General features: G+C 40.1%; 1 protein-coding gene across 1 annotated transcript in view; it reads right to left on the reverse strand.

Moving 5' to 3' along the window:
- Nucleotides 1-20,430, reverse strand: part of LOC139712279 (adhesion G-protein coupled receptor V1-like) — a 92,429-nt gene that overhangs the window by 46,533 nt on the left and 25,466 nt on the right. Inside the window, exons 24-46 of the mRNA XM_071624119.1 lie at nt 19,755-19,928; nt 19,159-19,341; nt 18,831-18,925; nt 18,096-18,274; nt 17,189-17,355; nt 16,553-16,811; nt 14,471-14,599; nt 13,888-14,006; nt 13,033-13,214; nt 11,906-12,236; nt 10,980-11,132; nt 9,948-10,176; nt 8,723-8,842; nt 6,817-7,002; nt 6,216-6,355; nt 5,527-5,626; nt 4,688-4,867; nt 3,988-4,242; nt 3,459-3,543; nt 2,519-2,657; nt 1,769-1,910; nt 875-1,116; nt 1-111 (exon numbers count right to left, since the gene is read on the reverse strand). The exon at nt 1-111 is cut by the window's left edge and continues 65 nt beyond it. Of these exons, the coding sequence (XP_071480220.1) occupies nt 1-111; nt 875-1,116; nt 1,769-1,910; nt 2,519-2,657; nt 3,459-3,543; nt 3,988-4,242; nt 4,688-4,867; nt 5,527-5,626; nt 6,216-6,355; nt 6,817-7,002; nt 8,723-8,842; nt 9,948-10,176; nt 10,980-11,132; nt 11,906-12,236; nt 13,033-13,214; nt 13,888-14,006; nt 14,471-14,599; nt 16,553-16,811; nt 17,189-17,355; nt 18,096-18,274; nt 18,831-18,925; nt 19,159-19,341; nt 19,755-19,928 (3,900 nt within the window). The remainder of the gene's footprint in view (nt 112-874; nt 1,117-1,768; nt 1,911-2,518; nt 2,658-3,458; nt 3,544-3,987; nt 4,243-4,687; nt 4,868-5,526; nt 5,627-6,215; nt 6,356-6,816; nt 7,003-8,722; nt 8,843-9,947; nt 10,177-10,979; nt 11,133-11,905; nt 12,237-13,032; nt 13,215-13,887; nt 14,007-14,470; nt 14,600-16,552; nt 16,812-17,188; nt 17,356-18,095; nt 18,275-18,830; nt 18,926-19,158; nt 19,342-19,754; nt 19,929-20,430) is intronic.

Here is a 20,430-nt window from a genome sequence, read left to right on the forward strand (position 1 = left end):
TGCGCTGGTGGTCCCGCCAAGTGATGCGCCCCCAACGGGCTGATTCAAGACGACAGTGAACTCTTCGTCGAGCTCTGGGAGGTTGTCGGCTACAGCTCCAATCTGCAACACCTGAGAGGAAAATACAGAAGACATTGGCATCAACTTCTGGCAATTTACTCAAATTTAGGAGCAATATGTTGGTCACAAAAACATAGCTGCAGGTCACATGCCAGTTCATAGAATATTATTTTCAAAGTAAAGTAGCAAGTGATACGATGATTACTCTACAATAATTGCAATAGTTGCATAAGCATAGTTTGAACAACACAGCACGGGGGGGGGGGGGGGGGGGGGGGGGGGGGGAATGCACCTTTACAAACCAGTGAGGACAACTTTTTCTCTAAATCAATGAATCTGACCACCCATCCCTGCTTCATGCAGCAAGGAGCCCATATTTGTTTAATAACCAATCCAGCAATAGTGTGCAGAATGGAAGCCCTTTCCTTTCATCTCCAAATTTGACCATTCAAACCTACCACTGTCAGAGGCACAAGTATCATACATGTATACACTGGCAATGACAATAAGAAAACTTGGTACTGAGAGGGTTTACTGTACTCTTTTTGAGACTGAAATGTGAAGCACTGCTCAATTCGAACTTTACCATCTTCTATAGCTGGTAACAGCTTTCCTGTCAAGGAAAAATTTGCATACAAAGCGTGAGTACACCCAAGTTTTCAAGAAGAAACTTCTTGTGTGTGCCCAATGAAAAATTCCTATAGATACAAATCAAGGAGAGCATTACTAGTCTCTTTAGACAGTCTCTTGTATCATGACATTCGCAAAGCCATACCTAGAGAAATTGTTGCCCCATAAGAATGCGATAACTTACAGCGGCCTGTGCCCCGGGTCCAAAGGTCACAAACCCAGAGGTAGGTGAGAGGTCGCCCTCTCCTCCCAGCACCTCAAAGGGGACGTCGATCTGGGAGAAGGTGCCCCGCTCCCGGAGCACGGCGAAGCGGGCCACACTGTTGGCGGTTGCGGTGCCCGTCGGCTCATCGATGGTAATGTTGGTGGAGCCGACGAAGCTGATCACGCCAAAGGCGTCGTCATTAGCAGATATTGAGACTAGGACTGTGTTGGAAGTTGATACAAGGAAGGAATATACTGTCAGCCTACAATAGAACAGATATGTCTTCTAACTTGCAAAAAACAATATCACAAATGTATGTCTTCCAATCACACACATTATCTTCAGTCCACTCACTGTCATTTTATATCTAGTGCAACCGATTTGTGGCTAATACAAGCTAATTGAATGCTGTTCCTTTCTTTCAAAAACTATATATCCCCATGAACGCATACTTAATTAGAAAATTTTTATAAACATGATATCAAGTACAAAATAACTTTTTTCAGAGCCATTCACTACCTAATAATTTCTTGAGATATCAAATGGCTACCTTGAGACTAAAAAGAAAGGAACTTTTTATGTCAGTACAACATAAAGATTATGAAACAGACAGTAAAATGTATTCATTATTGGGGGGTCTTTGACATGTTTCTGTTGCCTTGAAATGGACAAAAATGTGAAAGTGTCAGGTACATAAATGTACCCTGACCTGGCAATGTAGTGGATTGTAACTGCGTGACAGACTAACCCAGAGGAACATCACACATAAACAACATGTGAAAATAATTCAATAAGAAAGTGCTATGTAGGGGCATCAATGCACATGAAAAGCAAGTTGATCGTCTTTCGGCAATCATTGTCAATGTGACTTACTTCTGACAGGATCCCCCAGATCGAGGCCCCCTTGGGGGTTGTTGAGGAAGAGCTCTAGGGTCTCTGCATCCTCCGCTTCCCCATCGTCAATGATGTTGAGGGTCACTGTCTTATTGTTCTCACCATCCCCAAATATCAGTACCTTCACCAAACAGAATTTCAAGGAACGAATATATGTCAAACATACGCAAATTGAACAATAACTGCAGAACACACACACTTTCATTCGAAGACTAAAGTACAGTACTTATGACACTCTTCCAAATAGCATGACATAAAGAACACCTCTACAAATTCTGGACATCTAAAATAGTAATGCTCTTGGCGACACTTCCTGGCGAAGGCATTAAAAAAATTACCAACTGAGAGTTGTATACAACTAGGGAAGGAAATGAATAAATATCAATATATTCTATCAAATAATTTGAGATACATATCTTAGAAAAAAAAAAAACAAGAACTGGACAAATTCTGGTTGTAGATGGGCATATGCAAAGTTATTTGTAAGTTCTATGACTGTGACATACCAGCCCTATAAATCCAAAACAGGGATATTATTGAGTTCTCCTAAATTCCTTTAAAGGTGAACTTCAGTAAGTACAACTATATTGATTTTCTTTATATAGTAGTTTCACCGCTATGCATTTGCCTCTAAGTCATGTAACACATATTGTAATGATAACAATATCACGCCCAATTCGCACATCTATGCCTAACATCTGAAATGTAGCTGGTCGGTTAAACACTTGCCTGGTCATCAAAGGTGTAGTCTGTGCCCTTCCTGGCTTCAATGGGCTGACTGTAGATGAAGATGGACACTTGACCATAGGTCCCCTGGTCCCTGACAATGGTCAGCTCGACAGTCCCAACATCCTCGGACACGTCCAGACTGAGGAGAGATGGTAGCATTGGGTGTGTATCCCTGACTTCACTCAATCAGTAGTAGCAATGCATTATGGGTAAATTTCTCAAGGGGAAACCCCAACATGTACAATCTGTATGCGTGCACACGGTTGTTGTTGCCTTTCAACCAATCATTATGCAAGTTCATCAAAAGAAATGGAGATTGAAAATATCAAATTTCAACAATCCTAATCAACCCTAAACTCTGATCTTAAAACTAACACATCTATTCCATAAAATCATGTCTGTCTAAAGACATAAACTGTACCCTTTTGATAATATACTAGTGTTGGAATATCCCAGATCTCTTACAACATGGGGGCAAATTTTTGGGGTCTACTATACATGACTTGACCAATGTGACAGATAAAATTCAAGCCAACAGCTAATGATTAAAAAGGCTTTTCATTCTTGGCCTAGGAAAGGGTGTTCACTGAAAACAAAAAAACAAACACACAAACAAACAAACTTGCCTCCCTCACCTGCTCCCCCTCGACATATTCAATTCATGCTAACAGGAAAGAGAGAACTAAACTCACCTCTTCTCGGCTATATGATACGTTTAAAACCGCTATGAATTTGAAATGAATCATTAAAAGTAAAATAAGCCACAATTTCTGGAGGGAAACGGCAGGTATAGTCACTCAATAACAGCAGCCATGTATAGGAAGTGACACATATCGATTGTGTGTAATACATGATAAACATGCAAATGAGGACTGTTATATGTACAAACACATGTAAAAGCTTACACAAATTACATTATTACATAAACCGACATCCCTACCTGGCTGAGGGCACGTCAAACCTGATGACCCCCTGGGTGCCATCGTTGGCTGAAATGGTGATCTCTGACACAAGGTCAGATGAATCTAAAAAAACCCCAGAAGATACGACATATGTTAACATAATTATAAAACCCATGAATGTATGCTGACACATATAGATAGATACTCTGCTTTACATACAGAAAAAATCATACAACCTGGACTTTAATGACGAAAATACAAAATATGCAGTTTATCATACAATTACACAAAGTATCCTGACCAATATAATATTGTGGTCAATATGGTTCATGTGAAATCTGGTCAGAGTGAACACCACATTATCATTATCATTACAGATTGTATAATCATATGTTTATGTACACTATTTATGTCAATGATTAGCATTAGCAATGAGTAGCATTATACTACTTTGGAATCATACATTGATTCTATGTTTCTATGAAAAGTGAAAAATAAACTTGAATCTTAAAAAGTGATCATAACTTGCAAAGTTCTGCCGCAATAGATATAATTGTGCCCCCCTACCTAATTTGGGCGGGGTGCTGCTGTCCCCCTGGTCCAGCAGTAGGACACCACTGAGGGTCACAAGGAAGACCTCGTCAAGCTCCGGGATTTCATCTTCCCGGATCAGGATCAGGATGGGCTGGGAGGAGGACTCGTCGGGGAAATCCACAAAGCCCCCGCCCCCAGAGAAGTCCTGGCCGGCCGTGGCTCTCTCATTGCTTGGGGTTGCCGGGTCCTGGGCTCCGTTACCGATGGCGTAGAAGACCCGGGCTGCACCTGTGTCACAGAATAAATCAAGAGAATGAGACTACACAGGTTTTGTATTGAACTTTGGAAAATAATAGACGCAAGCATTTGGCATTGCTATATGAAACAACATTCTTTATGCTGTTTGATTTTTCTGTGAGTAAGCTTGTATGAATTATTGTTCACTACAGAACTGCATAGTCAAAATGAACATGCCTTCTATGTTTTCAAGGACCTCTATTCATGTGTAAATTACATACAGCAGGCAGTGAACTCAATATCTGGCGATTACTCTATCAGTACTCTATTCACTACTAACATTGTAATTTTCCAATTCAAGCACATAACTAGGCATTAACAGGTCACTTTGATTACCTTAATATGTAAATTCCATGATCATGTAATATTTTCTATCTTAGTTCTCATGGCATATTATCCATTTGTGGCATTGACACATGCACTGTAATAGTCTTACCGATGGCCCCGTATTTCCTCTCCACAAAGAGCTGGACAGTCCTGTCACCTTCGGGCGTGGCAACCTCAAGGGACCCCTGGGCGAAACTGAACACCCCATGGGGCTCATCGCTGGCACCGATGTTGATGGAGGCGCTAGATCCCTGGGGATCAATCGATGCTGCACCAGTTGCAGACACACCTGCAAAAAGCAGCCATGAAAAAAAAAAATGTCATCACTCACAGAAAGAATCCTTTTAAAGAGTACTCATCCAATTCACAACTTTTTTGTTGTGCTCGTTCTGGACTTCCAACAGCAAGCACAGATGCAATCACAACTGGTGAACCACATCCTACGGCCATGTGGTCACCTACACTAATTCAACTTTGTGTTCACTTATCCCTCCACACCAGGAAATGAGTTCTCCAATCTACCTGTTCCTACTATATGTTGTGTATAAACAGTATGTATTTTCTTTAACTTTTTTCTCTTATCTTTTTGTTTTGTTGCAATGATTATTGTGTATGTATTATCTTATGAACGTTGATTGTACCACATCATGTTTTACTGTTATATCATACGGACTTGCTGAAAAACGGCTGAGTGCAACTATTTTAACCTGTGTTTAAATAAAACAAATCAAACAGCATCCCAATGTTTGGAATCCGGGTTTAAAGAAGCAAACTCCCTTGCCGTATCTTGATGACAGACAAATATACTTCCCAAACTCCTCAAGTTCCTCCTATGTAGTTTACCATTCACCTGAAGATAAAAACACTGAATACATAATTCCTTGTGCAATGCCACAATGCATAGTTTCCCCAGTGAAATGCACTATCGAGTGAATAGATGCGACGTACCAGTGGTTCTAACAGCCGACATAATGATCTGGAAGTTCTCGTTGGTTTCTGGCGTCTCATCAGCCACCGACTCCAGAGTGATCACTTTTGATAGTTCTCCCTGTTGCAAAATAAAAAGCAAATATGAATACATATCTCTTAATACAAATGGATGGAGCCATCACTTTTTTAAGTGCATTTCTTTTTAGAAACGACTGAATAGACATGTTGTACATTCATTTCATATTCCATTATTTGTTCCCAGAGTGCAAGAAATGTACGGCGTAATATTTTATTCACAAACAAGTATTCGCTACAAATATTACTCATCAATCAGAATCAGATGAACACAATGAACATGCAAAAACAAAACAAAACAAAACAAAACTAATCAATCTAAATCAGATACATGTACATCACATAATTTGGTGCATTACTTCTAAGACAGTATCCTGTTTATTTCTCTGATTTCACTTATACTGTCGGAATCTGGTTTCCACTGAGCTCACATGATTGTTACAATATACAAATTTGAGAACTGCATGCTGAGAAATATAGATTCACACACATCGGACTAATTTTTCATATCAGTACACCGTAGGTGCTCATAGACTGGGCAAGTGATGTGGGTCCGAGCTCGATATGATATGTATCCTATAGTCAGCAGGGGAAGGCGATAATCTAGAATACAAATGAACCGACGAGCAAACCTCTAAGAAAGTGATCTGGCCAGCGATGGTGGTGAAGGAGAGGGCGGGATCCAGACCCTGAGGGCTCTCAATCAACCAATCAGCAGTCACCATTCCCATGCCTGGAGCGGAGCGTTCGACCGTCACGTTGAACACTTCTCCTGGAAAGAAAAGAAGTGCAGTTCGAATCATATCAAATCCTCACAAACATGAAGATGAGGCGATGATGGTATCAAAGCTGTCACTTCATACAATTCAGTCTGTAACTTAATAGCAATATATCTAACAGCATATATATACTTGTTCTTTGCAACTGCATTTTGCAGATACAAAAGCTACAAATTGATGATTCATTTTTTTTAATCTTAAACTTGTCTTTGACTTCTGACATCAATGTCTTTGACGACTCATTGTGATGGTTTAGTATTGCTCAAGGGCAAATGGCAGGAGAGTTTTTGAAAGAATAATGATTATGCAAAGACATATAGCTTTTAGTGATGCAATGTAATATAAATCTATATGGAGAGGGATGCAGCTTCACACTTAGCAATATATGCAAAATAAAGAAGGGGGGGGGGGTAAGTTCTATCACAAATTAAGGTTGATCATGATGTAACCTCACCCTCATTAATGATGTAGGATAGAGTAGAGAACCTCAGTATTCCGGCAACAAAGTCATTGGCCAGGATCGTGATGGTGACATTACTCTGTGGCCCAAGAACACTCCCTCCTCCAGGGCTGTACAGTTGGGCGATAATCGTCTCATCGACCTCCGGAATAGTATCGTCGCGGATGCCAATGTTGATCACTGGGGTTTTGGAAACAAAAGGATGTATAAACCAAGATAACAAGTGACAGGTGGTTTCAAAAATGAAAGAAAAAAAATTTAAATTGGGAATTAAAATATCCTTTGAAGGTTGACATGTTGGTAGAATGTGTAGTGGTGTGTGGTTTCACGGTAAACAATGTAATCTTTCTAGTATGTGAGTGTGGCCCTGAAAAGGACCAACTAAATTTTGATGTTTCGGCACACATGTTCTTAACCATCCTCAGGAGAATGAAAATTATTTTTGCTTCTCCAGTCCTTGTGTCATCAACTCTCACATACTAAACTAGATATATCGCTACGGCTACTGATATGCCTCCGCCATAATGCATGGTTCTCCTAATAGGTCTATAGTACAATGTCTTGACAATGTGTGATGACAGTTTCACACAATTGGCAAAATATTAAAATGACAGGTTTGCCACAAATGTGCTGAATGTTCACTTTCCTAGAACTAGGTTCAATTGGATGAATGATTAAAATGTCAGAGTGCAGGTATTTGGGGGAACTAATGATTTTTACTTGACTTTTGACCCTTTTATAAGTTTATGTATTGAGTAATTTTCAAGGTATTGAGAAAAAGTATAATTTCAGTATCAAATGGGAAAATAGCATTATCTAAACCTGGCCTTTGACCTTTGACCTCACAGTTCCAAAGAGAATCACTGTTAGGTTGAACATGCATAAATATGTAAGTTTCATGATGATACCTTGAGTTACTTTCGAGATATGGAGGAAAAAGTGCAATTTAGCACTTTCACTTGACCTTTTACCTTTTGACCTTTGACCTTTTGGCAAGAAACTTCCCCCAAAATATATATTGGGTAATACATGCCATACACCAAGTTTAAAAAAAAAACCTTCAGACATATTGCATTTTAAGGAAAGTAGTGATATTTTTAGGAGTTGACCTTGACCTTTGACCCCCTGACCTTTGACCCATGACCCCCAACTTCCCTAGATAATCACTGCCCATCGGTACAAGCATATATACTAAGTTCAATGAAGATACCTTGAACCATTTGCGAGATATGGAGAAAAACATGAAATTTCACATTTTTTTTTCACAAAATAACCTGTGACCTTTGACCTTTGACCCTGTGACCCTAAAATCCACACAAAGTATTATCCCCCAAGGATATACCCTCATACCAAGTTTGATGTAAAACCACCACACGGTTCTTGAGATATCGACAAAAACAAAACGGGACGGACGGACGTACGGACGGACGTACGGACGGACGTACGGACGTACGGACGGACGGACGACCCGAAAACATAATGCCTCCGGCCACTTCGTTGCGGAGGCATAATAAAAATTTGACTCATTATTTGTCACTTTGAATTCACCATGGTCCACTTGCGTTCACCTCAATCACTTTTGAATTAATAATCTGATTTCATAGATCCTCATTCTTTAATATGTTCTCTTTTGAATGACAGCAATGTTGTGTGCACCTTCCGATGCACAGATTATTTGTGTCACATGAATTACACCAAAAAAAATAAATAAACATAAAGTGAGTACTATACACAAAATGAATACTGCAACCAGGAATTCTAAAATAAAATTGGTTTCCTCCATGAGGCCTATCATTGAATCTCTGACTAGCTGACTTTTTTTGTGTTGCCTTGCAAAAGTAGCCACAACCTAAAAATTGCCAGGGGACTGTGGGAGCATTTTATTTGACTGCCTCCTTACCCTGTCTGGTCTGTCCAGAAGTGAAGGTGAGGGTCCCTCCACTGGCCGAGTAGTCCAGGCCACTGGTCGCTGTGCCTCCTGCGATCCTCCATGCAATCGTCACCTCACCAATGTTACCACCTGACAAAAAAAAAATATAATGAAGATGGTTTGACATATTGTTAAACTTTTACAAACTGAAGAATATCAGTGAAATGGTATTAAAGATTGTGAAATAGCATCAAACTCACATATCTACATCAATGTTCTTTCTCAAGATAACAAGCATCGGTTGGTATAAGCAGTCTTTGGGATGTGCTGAATTCATTGCTTTTTCACAGTGATGTGAAATGAGAGAGTTCACAAGAATACTCACACTGATTCACACTCACTGGCAACTCCCAGCTATTCTTACAATGTTTCTTTTGTGATGAATCCAGAATCCTTACCTTGGGAATAACATGTGCATGTACTTGACCAACTATGGCGATGATGATAATAATAATACGGTCTTCACCTTTAGTGTTGCCACTGCTCTACCAGAGGGCCCTGCCAATGTAATTACCCTAGTGTTACCATTCATGCACCTGGGCCAGGAGGGACAGGGTAGGTAGAAACATCTTGTCGACGGACGTAGGCCCTTGACAGGATTTGAACTCCGGACCTCCAAAGTGAAAGTCAAGAGTTTGATCCACTATGCCACAGTGCCCTCAACTACAGTACAATCACATCAGGTAACCATTTATCAGGGGTAACAGATTATTCTTCACTGTAGCTCACCCTTTCTTCAGTTTTGTGTGAGTACAGCTCATTACCTCCGCCAAGGAAGGTGGAGGTTAAGTGATCATCGGCGACGGTTTGTCTGTTTGCAAAATAACTCAAAAAGTTGTGTACGGATTGAAATGAAACTTGCATGAAAAGTTGATATTGACACAAGGAACACCTCTTTCAATATTGGTAGTGATCCAGGAATTTTTATGGATTTTTGAAGGATTTTTGCATCTTTTGGCATCTAAGGTCAACGAACTTGGGGTTCAAGCTGTGCGTACTGAAAGTGTACATACGCGCACTAAATCGAATGCTCTGCTCGGGCAATTCCGCAAGGCGTCGTGCATTGATGTGAACAAAAGGCTTCTGTTTTGGAAAATAGATTGCGTGCGTGTGCATGTAAGGGTGGAAATAAGTTACTGGCTTGGTGGAGGTCGGTGCTCTCCGAGTGCTTTTCTAGTTTGGTTTTTGTGCCTACCTCCTCTTTCTATCACCAGCTCCACGCTGACGCTCAATCCTGGCTGCTCCTCCACCGCGAGGGCCTGCCCGTCATCCGTGGCCTCGGGGCTGTTGCTATAGAGACGCCAGATGCCGTTGGCGTCATCGTTGTTCTCCACCGTCACCCTGGTGGACACTCTCTCCCCCAGGATGGGGACATTCATTGGAATGGGGTTGGCATCTATGACCCTGACTGACAAGAGTCGCACCTATTGATGGGACGCAAAACAGCACGTCAACCATTACTGTAAAACATGATATATTCGCGGCATGAAATTTTCACGAATTGGAGGCAACAGCCTTTTTCGTGGCATGAAATTTTCGCGAAGTGCCACTAGCGTTCATTGCATATAGTGTAGACAAGAAATTTCGCGTGCATTTTAATTTCGCGAATCTTGGCGCTCGCGAAATTCGCGAAATTAAAATGCACGGGAACATTCCTTGTTTTACAGTATTCTCTCTCATGGAGCGAATTTGAAATACAATCCAAACAGCACAGAAAAAAAAAAAAAGCTGTGCATTCATGAGAATTTAACCCTTTAAAGACCTGTAGTAATACATGAGAAGGATGCACATAATTTAAACTTTCTTCATTTCTGGCATCTATGCAGCTCTCGTAAATTTCTGCTGCTTTATTTTAGCACAAGAATCATGTCTTAGAGATACACACATTCTCAGTAATTATTATATGATTTGTAACAGGAGACAAATGACAGGCATGATGATTATAATTTCAGAGGCACGATCTTCTACCACACATCTATTTATGCAAAGAAAAGAGTAATATCTACATACAATTTTAAGACTAGGTATCAAAATCAAATGGGCAAAAACATCTTTTTTTTTCTTCTTTTTTTGGGGGAGCAAGATTAACAGACTTTTGTGTTCACTCATTCATATGTCAATTTGCACATAATAAGACACATACAGTGTAGACATATTACTGGCATCTAGCTACAAAAAGAGGGTTGGGTTGAGGGCGAGTTTTGATTGTACGTGGAGGTGGACTTACCCCAAAGGCTTCGTCCTGCTCTGGCAGCGTGTCGTTGAGGATGGTGACAACTGCAGATCCGTCGGACTCTCCTGCACCAATCGTGAAGGTGCCACTAGAGATGGGGATGTAGTCCACACCAGCAATGGCCTGGCTGGCATACAGGGCTTGGGTCTGTATGATGCAGGGGAAATAATCCATTGAGGACAGTCTAATTTTGCTACAGTTGTACAACACGCATTTCCCGTAGACACCTCGGGACAAGTCTTCAACAGGTTAAAGGTGACCTTACCTCTTTATTCTGAGTTATCATATATATCAGCTGTGTACATTTGATGTCGTTCATTAATCTAATACAAAGAAGCCATGCTATATCTTCACAATAAGCCTGCTTCTAAAAGGGGAATTCCAGACCAGTTAAAACTTTGTCTAAATTTGAAGGGTTACATTTTCCTAGCACAACAGTGAAACTTTGGTCAAAATTGGATTTAAAAAGGAAGGAAGTTGTGTAATATTTAAGACTATGTAATCATTGCAAAACAGTTCTCAAACAGTTGATATGAATATGCAAATAAGTGGGCTGATGATGTCATCACCTCACAATTTTCCATTGATAACATGTAAGAAAAAAATGACGAAAAGCCAATTCTTCTGCTATGAAAGTGTTAAACATAATGTTATTCCTGGCTGATCAACTACAGTACGATGATCAGTCAGGTATACCATGATTTGAAACTGGGTATGATTGCATTTGAAAAAAAAAAAAAGAATTACCAGATTTTGGAAGATGTGAGGCAATGATAACATTAATTTAGCGGCAGCCTAGAATTTTTCTTGACACATTTTATCTTCTGGATGCACTTTTCTACTGAAGAGGTTCCACATGAAGAAACTTTATTGCGAAATGCACTCAATCAGTCACATCTGAACTTCCGCATCTCACTAACCTCTATGCTGTCTTTGACATACAATGTAAATCCTGTGTCGGGGTCAACAGCCTCTGACCCAGATGAAAGGGTCAGCAGGCAGAAGATGGTCATGTTGATGTCACGGTACTCAAATGCGCCGCAAGCCTGCTGCCCAAGACAGGTTTCCGCACAGGCCCGCCTGGGGTCAGAGGATGCCGACACGTCGAAGGGCACCTTTTGGACCTGCAGACTGCCCTCTATTGGTGACTGGTAGTAATCGATGGGGCTCAGGCCTCCAAGCATTGCTTCTGAGATGACGTCGAGAGTCTCTGTGCTATATGTGACCTCGAGCGTTCCAAAATTTCCACCCCTACAGGTAAAGTTGGATAAAATGACAATTTCTTAAAACTCTGCAATAACTGGAAGCTGTAATAATTGCTTATTTATTGAGACAAAAAAATTTCAAGTGTAATTTCATAACAGTAAAAAGGACATATGATATCATTTTGGGTATCATTTCAAATGTGAGATCAACATTAACACAGTATGTGAAATGTACTGCATATCAATTTCAGTGATACAACATAAGAACTGATGCTTGTTCCTCTGGAGAAGCAAAGGACTGTTTTGTTTCTGACACAGTAATTGAGTTAATTCATATTAATGATTTTTGCCTCATGTTTTTTTTTACTACAACAGATTGTCAATTTATGTCGATGAAGGTCAATTTGTCAATCATTTGCCGTAAATGAGCTTAACTGCTTTATTTCATATACTGATTGTACAGCACTCAAGATGAGAAATATCAGTAATGACGTTTCAGCATTTTCATAGAAATAAAAAGCAATACAGCCTCAAAAGTGGCATGATGTATTATCTACAATCAGTATTTGTAGCACACAAATCGTCCATGACAAAGCATGGGTAATAGCAGACACTGCAACTGCAGTAAACTCACGCAAATAGCCCCTACACACCCTCATGGCCCTCATGAACAAACATTTCAACTACGATTTGGAAATGAGCCATAACCACCACTACCATACTACTTTCATCCCCTTTCCCCTTCCAGAGGAGGAAAAAAGAGAAATATGCGAGAGACAATTTGAGTGAAAGGGAGAGGTAAAGGAACCTATAAGTAGTTTGCTATAGATGATATTTCTTACGTTCGTTTGACCCTGATGTCGGCCATGTTGTCTCCCCCGGCACTCTCCAAGACAAGGTTGTCATCCAAGGCAAACTCCACCGTGCCGTAAGGGTTGTCGTTGGCCTCGATGATGATGGATGCTTGAGACTGGTCCCCAACCACTCCTCCTCCCGTAACATTCACAAGGGAAAGCACCACGTTCTGAGTGTGGTAACCAAAACAAAAGAAATGGTAACACTCTTGTGTCCATGTGTGCACTGCTCTTGGTTTTTCCCACTGCTGAGAGTACTTATCTATTGACTTCAAAGGGGAAGATCCCTTTATTTTGCTTGATATATTTCTTGCTTGTACTGATGATATTTGATGAGTTGAGTTGATAGGGTTACTTTTCTTTTGTTTTGATAGGATTTTTTTCATTAAAACTGACATAATGCTCAAGAAATATCAGTTTGGCAACACTCACCAAGCTAAAACAGACTTTGCCATGTTCAAGGCAGTGGTTGGAAATCAATCTAATTAACCAGAATCCAATTTCAACCTGTATTTGCTGCCATGCATTGGTATTCAATTCAGTCTATCCATCTACCTAGCTGGCTACATGTATCTATCTATCCGTCTATCTGTCTACAAATTTGTCTATCAATCTCTTCATCTGCATTTCAATCATTTCATGAATATATCTATCTATTCATCCACCAATCCACTCCTCCCATTCATCTCTTTGTCTACCTATGTCCATCCATCTACCTATTAATCTATCTATGTATCTATCTATCTTTCTATCTATCTATCCATCTATCTATCTATCTATCTATCTATCCACCTAAAATCTATCCACTAATCTGTCCACCTGTATACATCACACCATGCTCACCTCACGCACTTCAGGAATGTCATCAGGGAGAATGTTGAGAGTGAATGTCCTGGTGACATCACTGGACACAAAGTAAAGTGTTCCTCCAGTAGGGATAACATCATCAATGGCCAGTTCACCTGAGGGGGAAAAAGTTCTTAGAGATTGACTCAACAAAACCCTCCCTTAGTGGCATCAGAAAAAAGAAAAATGATACACTCAAACATCTGCCTTCTAATTAGAGGGAGTTTATGCAAAAGACAAACAAAACTGGAAAGGGATTTCTTCAACAAAATATTTTACATAGTAGTCTACTAGTAAGTTTGTTTATTACATTAACATTTACACAAAAGTTTGATCTATCATACATGTATTTACAGCAGTTGAACTTCCATTTGACATATCAGTGAGTTGGACTTGCATGGCGTCAAACATATATATATAAAGTGAACTCCGTATGATTGTGAAGAACAGAGGGATCTAGTCATCAGTGTCTACGCATGGGGCTGAAGGAAATATGGGTGGATGACTCTCACCATTCCAGTCTTGATATAAAGCTAAAATACAGTAGTATTTCCGTCAACATTCTTGCAGTCAAACTCACCGTCGATTGTTGCTTGCCATTCGACAGCCACCACACCGTTGGTGCCTCCCCCGCGGATGACAGTCAGGGTGAGCTGCCTGGTTTCCCCATCCTCTGGCTCCGTCACCAGCTGACTGGAGAACCCAAACCCTGGGAGTGTGGCGAATGGTACCAAAATCCCATTCAATACATACTCATCTTGAAATGTGTTTAAAGAAAGTGCACACTGATGTGTTTGCACAGCGAGAATCCATGCTCCCTTTTATTGCCTCTACCTTATGGAATACTGTAATTTATCTCAGAATTCAAGACAAATCACTGACAGCAATAGATTGAAGTCTGCTCTACATTGTAAAAATGCATCTTTTTACAGTGTAAACAGACATGAAGCTTGGTACCATCATGATAATTGATATTGTATGTTTTTGTATAATCTTTCCATTTTTTGAGCATATAGGGACATATGCACTATGTGTTATGTGCTATATAAGCACTGCTAATTATTATTATCACTATTGATGCCCCTTTCCTTGTCTAACACACAACATAGGTATTACATCAACAATATTAGCTTATATCTACATGAAGAGAGAAAAATCTCACAAGAGGTAGAAAAATAATGATTATGAGTAGGTGACATCTTTATAGAATTATCGCAAGACCATGCCACAATCACCAAACTAAGTGCAGCCTCTAAGTCAAGTCAACTGTCCAGCCATAATTAGAAACATTTCATAGAGCATTCATTTCTGCATAGTAGTTGCAAGTGGGAAGCAATCAATCACTTTCTTGAACTAAACAAACACAGCACAGAAGTACAATGTTACTCCTGTAGACAGAGAAATCATTTCTTGACCTAGAATGTGAGACATAATTAAAGAACTGACGAATGGAAACTGCAAGCATACAAATTACTGTGTAAGCTATTATTCTTGCAAGGGTTTAATTTTTGCGAATATCACGAATCACTATTGGATCGCGAATTTAAGAACATGCAAAAATTTTGCCATGCGCTAGGGTTATAGTGCACTTGTGATAGTGTCGGTCTCAATGCGCGAAAACAACATCTCATGAAAATGTCTGCGATCTCCTCATTTGCGAAAAAAGCTGCAAGTGAAAATAACATATTAATAGTACATCAATAGACAAGATACAGTACTCTCCGCATAATCGGGTAGGCTCGGGCAGAGCGTTTCTTACCCGATTAAGCGGAGTACCCGATTAACAGAAGAACACGTCTCATTCACATTTGACACACAATGTGTATGTACATGCATTGTACACTGCATCAAACACCTGCACTGCATGCTTAACACGCGTGCTTGCACGGCAAATTTTACATATCTTAAACTTGCTCAGTCAGGAGCAATAATTTACACTATTTTTATGGACAAATTAATATGTCTTCAAAAAACTTTGTCGTTTGACTATGCTCCTCGCTAACAGAAAGGCTTTTTCTGAAATGAACATGTCTCTTTGCATGCATTCATCACGTGGAACGTCGGGTTAATAACTTTTCGAGAAATGTTTGGGGAAAAGCAAAATTATGGAGCTGGTGCATGGCCTGATTTTCGTTGCAAACTTCTCGTATTGTGAATGTTGTTGCGGAGCAAGGGAGGAGCGTACAGTAAGTGTTTAACTCCTGTCTGTCTATGCAATTGTGAGTGCCAACTACATGTGTAATGTTCGTTTACATGTGGTAAGTCAGCGCCGGTAAAGGTGTTTTCATGTTTAATCACTCCCCAAATGATCGGTCTTCTTTTCAAGTTAAGCAGAGAATGCCATTAGCAGTGAAAAATTTGCCATTCATGACTTCTCTAAGTGTTATCTGCGATAAAATATGGGTAGAAATTACATTAGAAGAAAATTATCTACCCATTTATGCGGAGAGGCAACCCGATTATCAGGTAATTTTAATGTGCACTGGAATTGACTTTGACATTACTACCCAATTAAACGGAGTACCCGTTTAAGCGATACCCAATTACGCGGAGAGTACTGTATTATCGAATATTATGGAATTATCGATACAGCCCAGTTCTAGACTGATACAACATTGTAGGTTTAATTTTCGTACAATGTGACGCTCAAATATTAACTAACCAAAGTTGCCGTAAGGATCGTCCGACATCCCGATGGTCACATCAGCCATGCTGGGTGAGCCAAGAACAGCGCCCCCAGTGATCTGTTCTAGAAGGACAACCCTGAACGTCTCCTCGATCTCTGGTGTCTGGTCGTTGATGATCTCCAGGGGGAGGGGCTTGGTCATTTCGCCGTCGTATAGGATGACATCAGTGGATGTCACGCTGTAATCAACTCCAATATCGGCTGTGCCTGGAATGGTTTGGAACTTCACTGTCACCTGCAAGAGGCAAGACAAAAGAGGAAGCAAAAAGAACTGAATTAACATATAATTTCTGAACTTTAAAAAAAAAAATCACTACAAAGTAGAGTCTACAGATTGCTGTCTCTAATACACAGAGTGCAAAGGGTTCTAGACAATTTTTGTCATAATATTGCCCACATCTTTCAAAATTTATGAACATCATGATCTGATCTGGCACTTATATCATTGAACGCACATAAAATCTGATATTTTATATACAACAAACAAACAAATGGACAGCAACGGATCAGTTAAATACCCCCATACAGTTAAAAGCAACTGGTTTACAGCTACTGAGTGACCAAAAGGGTTTTATTTTCACACGAATGTCAGAGTTTTTGTAGCTCACTCACCGTTCCAAATGCCCCCGCTGATCGGCTGACATTGATTACCGGCTGGGACTGCCCTTCCATCACAAAGACCCGGTCTGAAGAGAGCTGGAGCACTCCATTGGCATTGTCATTGGCGATGATCTTCACCTCTGCAACGTTCTCGGTTCCCACGCGTGGCGAGCCAGAAACTACGACGCCAACAAAACAAAAATACTGTAAGCTTTGATATCACATGCATTTCAATACTATTCCAAACTCAATGTAGTTCCCTGACTATTCTTAATCTTTTATTTTCTCCCAGTAGATCTTTCTTTTTTCTGCACCAAATCTACATGAAAATTGATCTGTACATTATTCGTGAATGGCATGTTTATCCCTCCTAAATCTATACATCAACAGTGTTTACATGTTTAAAGAATGGAACTGACTTGATCTTTTATATAGGTGCTACCTTGGGGGGAAAAAAATACTCAAGATGCTTGTAAAAACAGTGCAAATGATGAAAAAGATGTATGCATAAGTCTGAAGGAAAGATATTAGGAAAAACAATTTTGTCTCATTTTCCTACATGTCTGCATAATTTGAAGACTAGGATATTTGAGGAGCTTGTCGTGATCGTCAAGGAAACCACACGATTTTAACACGGTCTGCTATCGGTAAGTATCTGCTCGTGGACTTTATGAACCTTGATTCACATGTCACTTTGATGAACTGCTTTACTGCTATTTCAGTCGGCACAGTTGATTATTAGGCATTCACCATAGGAGACTAACACCAGTAGAGCAGAAGAAAAGAATTGTATTACAAATGCTTGGGTAGACCTTCCCAATTCATGGCCTCTGACCTATCATGACAATTGACCGATTCATAAAACAAAAGGAAGTGGAGAAGGAGAAGGAGGAGGGGGAGGAGGAGGAGGAGACTATACCAGCCCTCTGCTGAGCTGGCGTGACCAGGACAGAGTCAATGATGTAGACAAACACGCTCTCCTCTGTCTCTGGGATGGCATCGTTGATCAGCCTGACCGTTACGTTGGCCATCTCTTGACCCTCCACAAAGGTCACCGACCCCGCGACAGCTTCGAAATCCTCACCCTCTCGCGCCCTCCTGTAGAAACAAAAAAAGTGTGCACTATGAGCAATACCAGATAATAAGCAATACCAGCAGGCAAAATGATGTAAACTCATAACTTTTGAAGAGCAATTTTTTTATCCTGCATATTTTGAGACTACTGCGTAATAAATCAGAGAGTATACATCTCCGCAGAGCAAGTTAATTCATAGACAGCACTAAAATGACTAAATGAGGTACGCAACAAAAAGAGTGAATAAAATGTACCGCAGAGACAATGTATATAGCCCTTTTCGAGGAAGCTTTTTTCTGTGATACCACCAAACATCAAAATTAAGATAAAATTACCCGGTAAATGCAGAGTAAATCTACATACAATCTGTGCGGAGCAAGTTAATCTACACAAGACTGATGAAATAAGTACAGTCAATCAGTAAATTGAATAACTCAAACACTTGTAATCTTTTTAGAGTGATTACTTCTGTTTGACAGAACTCAAAGTACATCTCTGACAGAATGTCTACGATAATTATCAAGCAAAGATTCATGCACTAATCACAAAGAAAGACAGCACTCCATCACAGATGTCTACCTTGCGTGAGCTGGAAGATTTGTCAGCTCTTCGCTGAACCCGAGGGTGGCATAGCGCACCTGCACTTCCCCCTTTGTGCCCTGGTCTCTGAAAATCTGAAGAAGAAAAATAACAAAATAATAAACATGTTTGAAATAAACATAGTATGAAAGAAAATTGTTGACTAAGACAGATTAAATTCAACCTGTTTAACCCTTCTAGGACCACAAAATAAAATCTCACTGAGGTTGCCAACAAGCAGGTTGGCAACGGTAACACAGAGTTCACATGATTTCACAAAAAATTACAGCATGGACAATGACAAGCTTCCACATCACACCAAACTGACCTGGACTGTCACAGAAAGATCGTCTTCAGTCGCTGTGACGACGCGGGACTGCGGATCGATCACGAAAACTCCGTACGGGTCGTCATTGGCGAGGATGGAGAGCATTGCCTGGGAGGCGTTGCCGATGGATCCGCCGGTGCTGGCAATGAGATTGACGTTGTACAGCTCGTCCAGCTCAGGAACCTGTGGAATGACAAGCATGATCAAGTACAGGGAGGTCGTAATGACTGAAATTCACAGTTCTTGGCACAAACAAGCAAATTGCAAGAACAAGCTCCAAACCACACCTTTATCTTCAAGGTCAGAATTGATGATAAACGATGACACAAAACATCACTACATACACTAGCACTAACTAACTATACACTATTGTCTCTGTGTTAAATCTGTGTTAAAAATTCATCTTTTGATAATTGTTAATATATGTGAATATAAAAATGTTTGGATGATTTTCTTTCCATGTGTATACGCATAGAGACTATTTTATGGTATTATGCGTTCTAAAAACTGATTATTATTATTATTACTAAGATAGGGTTGATATAGAAAAAAAATCCATTATGGCTATATTTCTTTCCCTCTTGTTAAATGCTTACATTGTCAGCCTGGATGTCCACCTCAATATCTGCACTCGTCTGATCAATGGCAAAGGTCACATTGCCGGAAGAGTTCACGAGGTCACTGTCCACTAGGGCATGAGGGTCCATGGGGTCCGAGATCACTGACCAATAGACAGTGACTTCCCCAAGTGCCCCTCCAAGACGGATTACCTATGAAGAGAACAAGAAATTGGATGAACAGGATAGAACACAAACATTGGGTAACGATCATATTGCAGCATCATGCTTGATGTTTTCTTCTTCTTTTTTTTTCCCTTTGAGACAATATAATAGGTGAGATGGATTATATTTTATATTGATGAACTTGGCTGTCCTATTTAAATACAAGACACAAAGACATCAATAATGTATTGCCATCTAGTAGGAGCAACCCTTTCTGTCTTTTGGAAATGAGAGACAACTCATGTTCTGAGAACAGGCAATATATTCGAATATTTCTCTCAGGGCAAGGCAATATCATACCTATAACTCAATCGGTAGGAGAGATAAAAAAACAAAACAAATAACAATGGGGGGGGAAGGGAATGCAATTACAAGGAAATCTCGAGACAAAGAGCTCTCAAACAAAATATATGCAATAACATAACCCTTTCAGTCACATTTGAACAGATTCTGTTAATTTTTACTGGTTTATTTGGGGTTGGTTTTGTGT

Source organism: Diadema antillarum, unplaced genomic scaffold (genome assembly GCF_040938485.1).
Source record: "Diadema antillarum isolate AM-2024a unplaced genomic scaffold, OU_Dant_1.0 seq00001786_RagTag, whole genome shotgun sequence".
NCBI lineage: Eukaryota > Metazoa > Echinodermata > Echinoidea > Diadematoida > Diadematidae > Diadema > Diadema antillarum.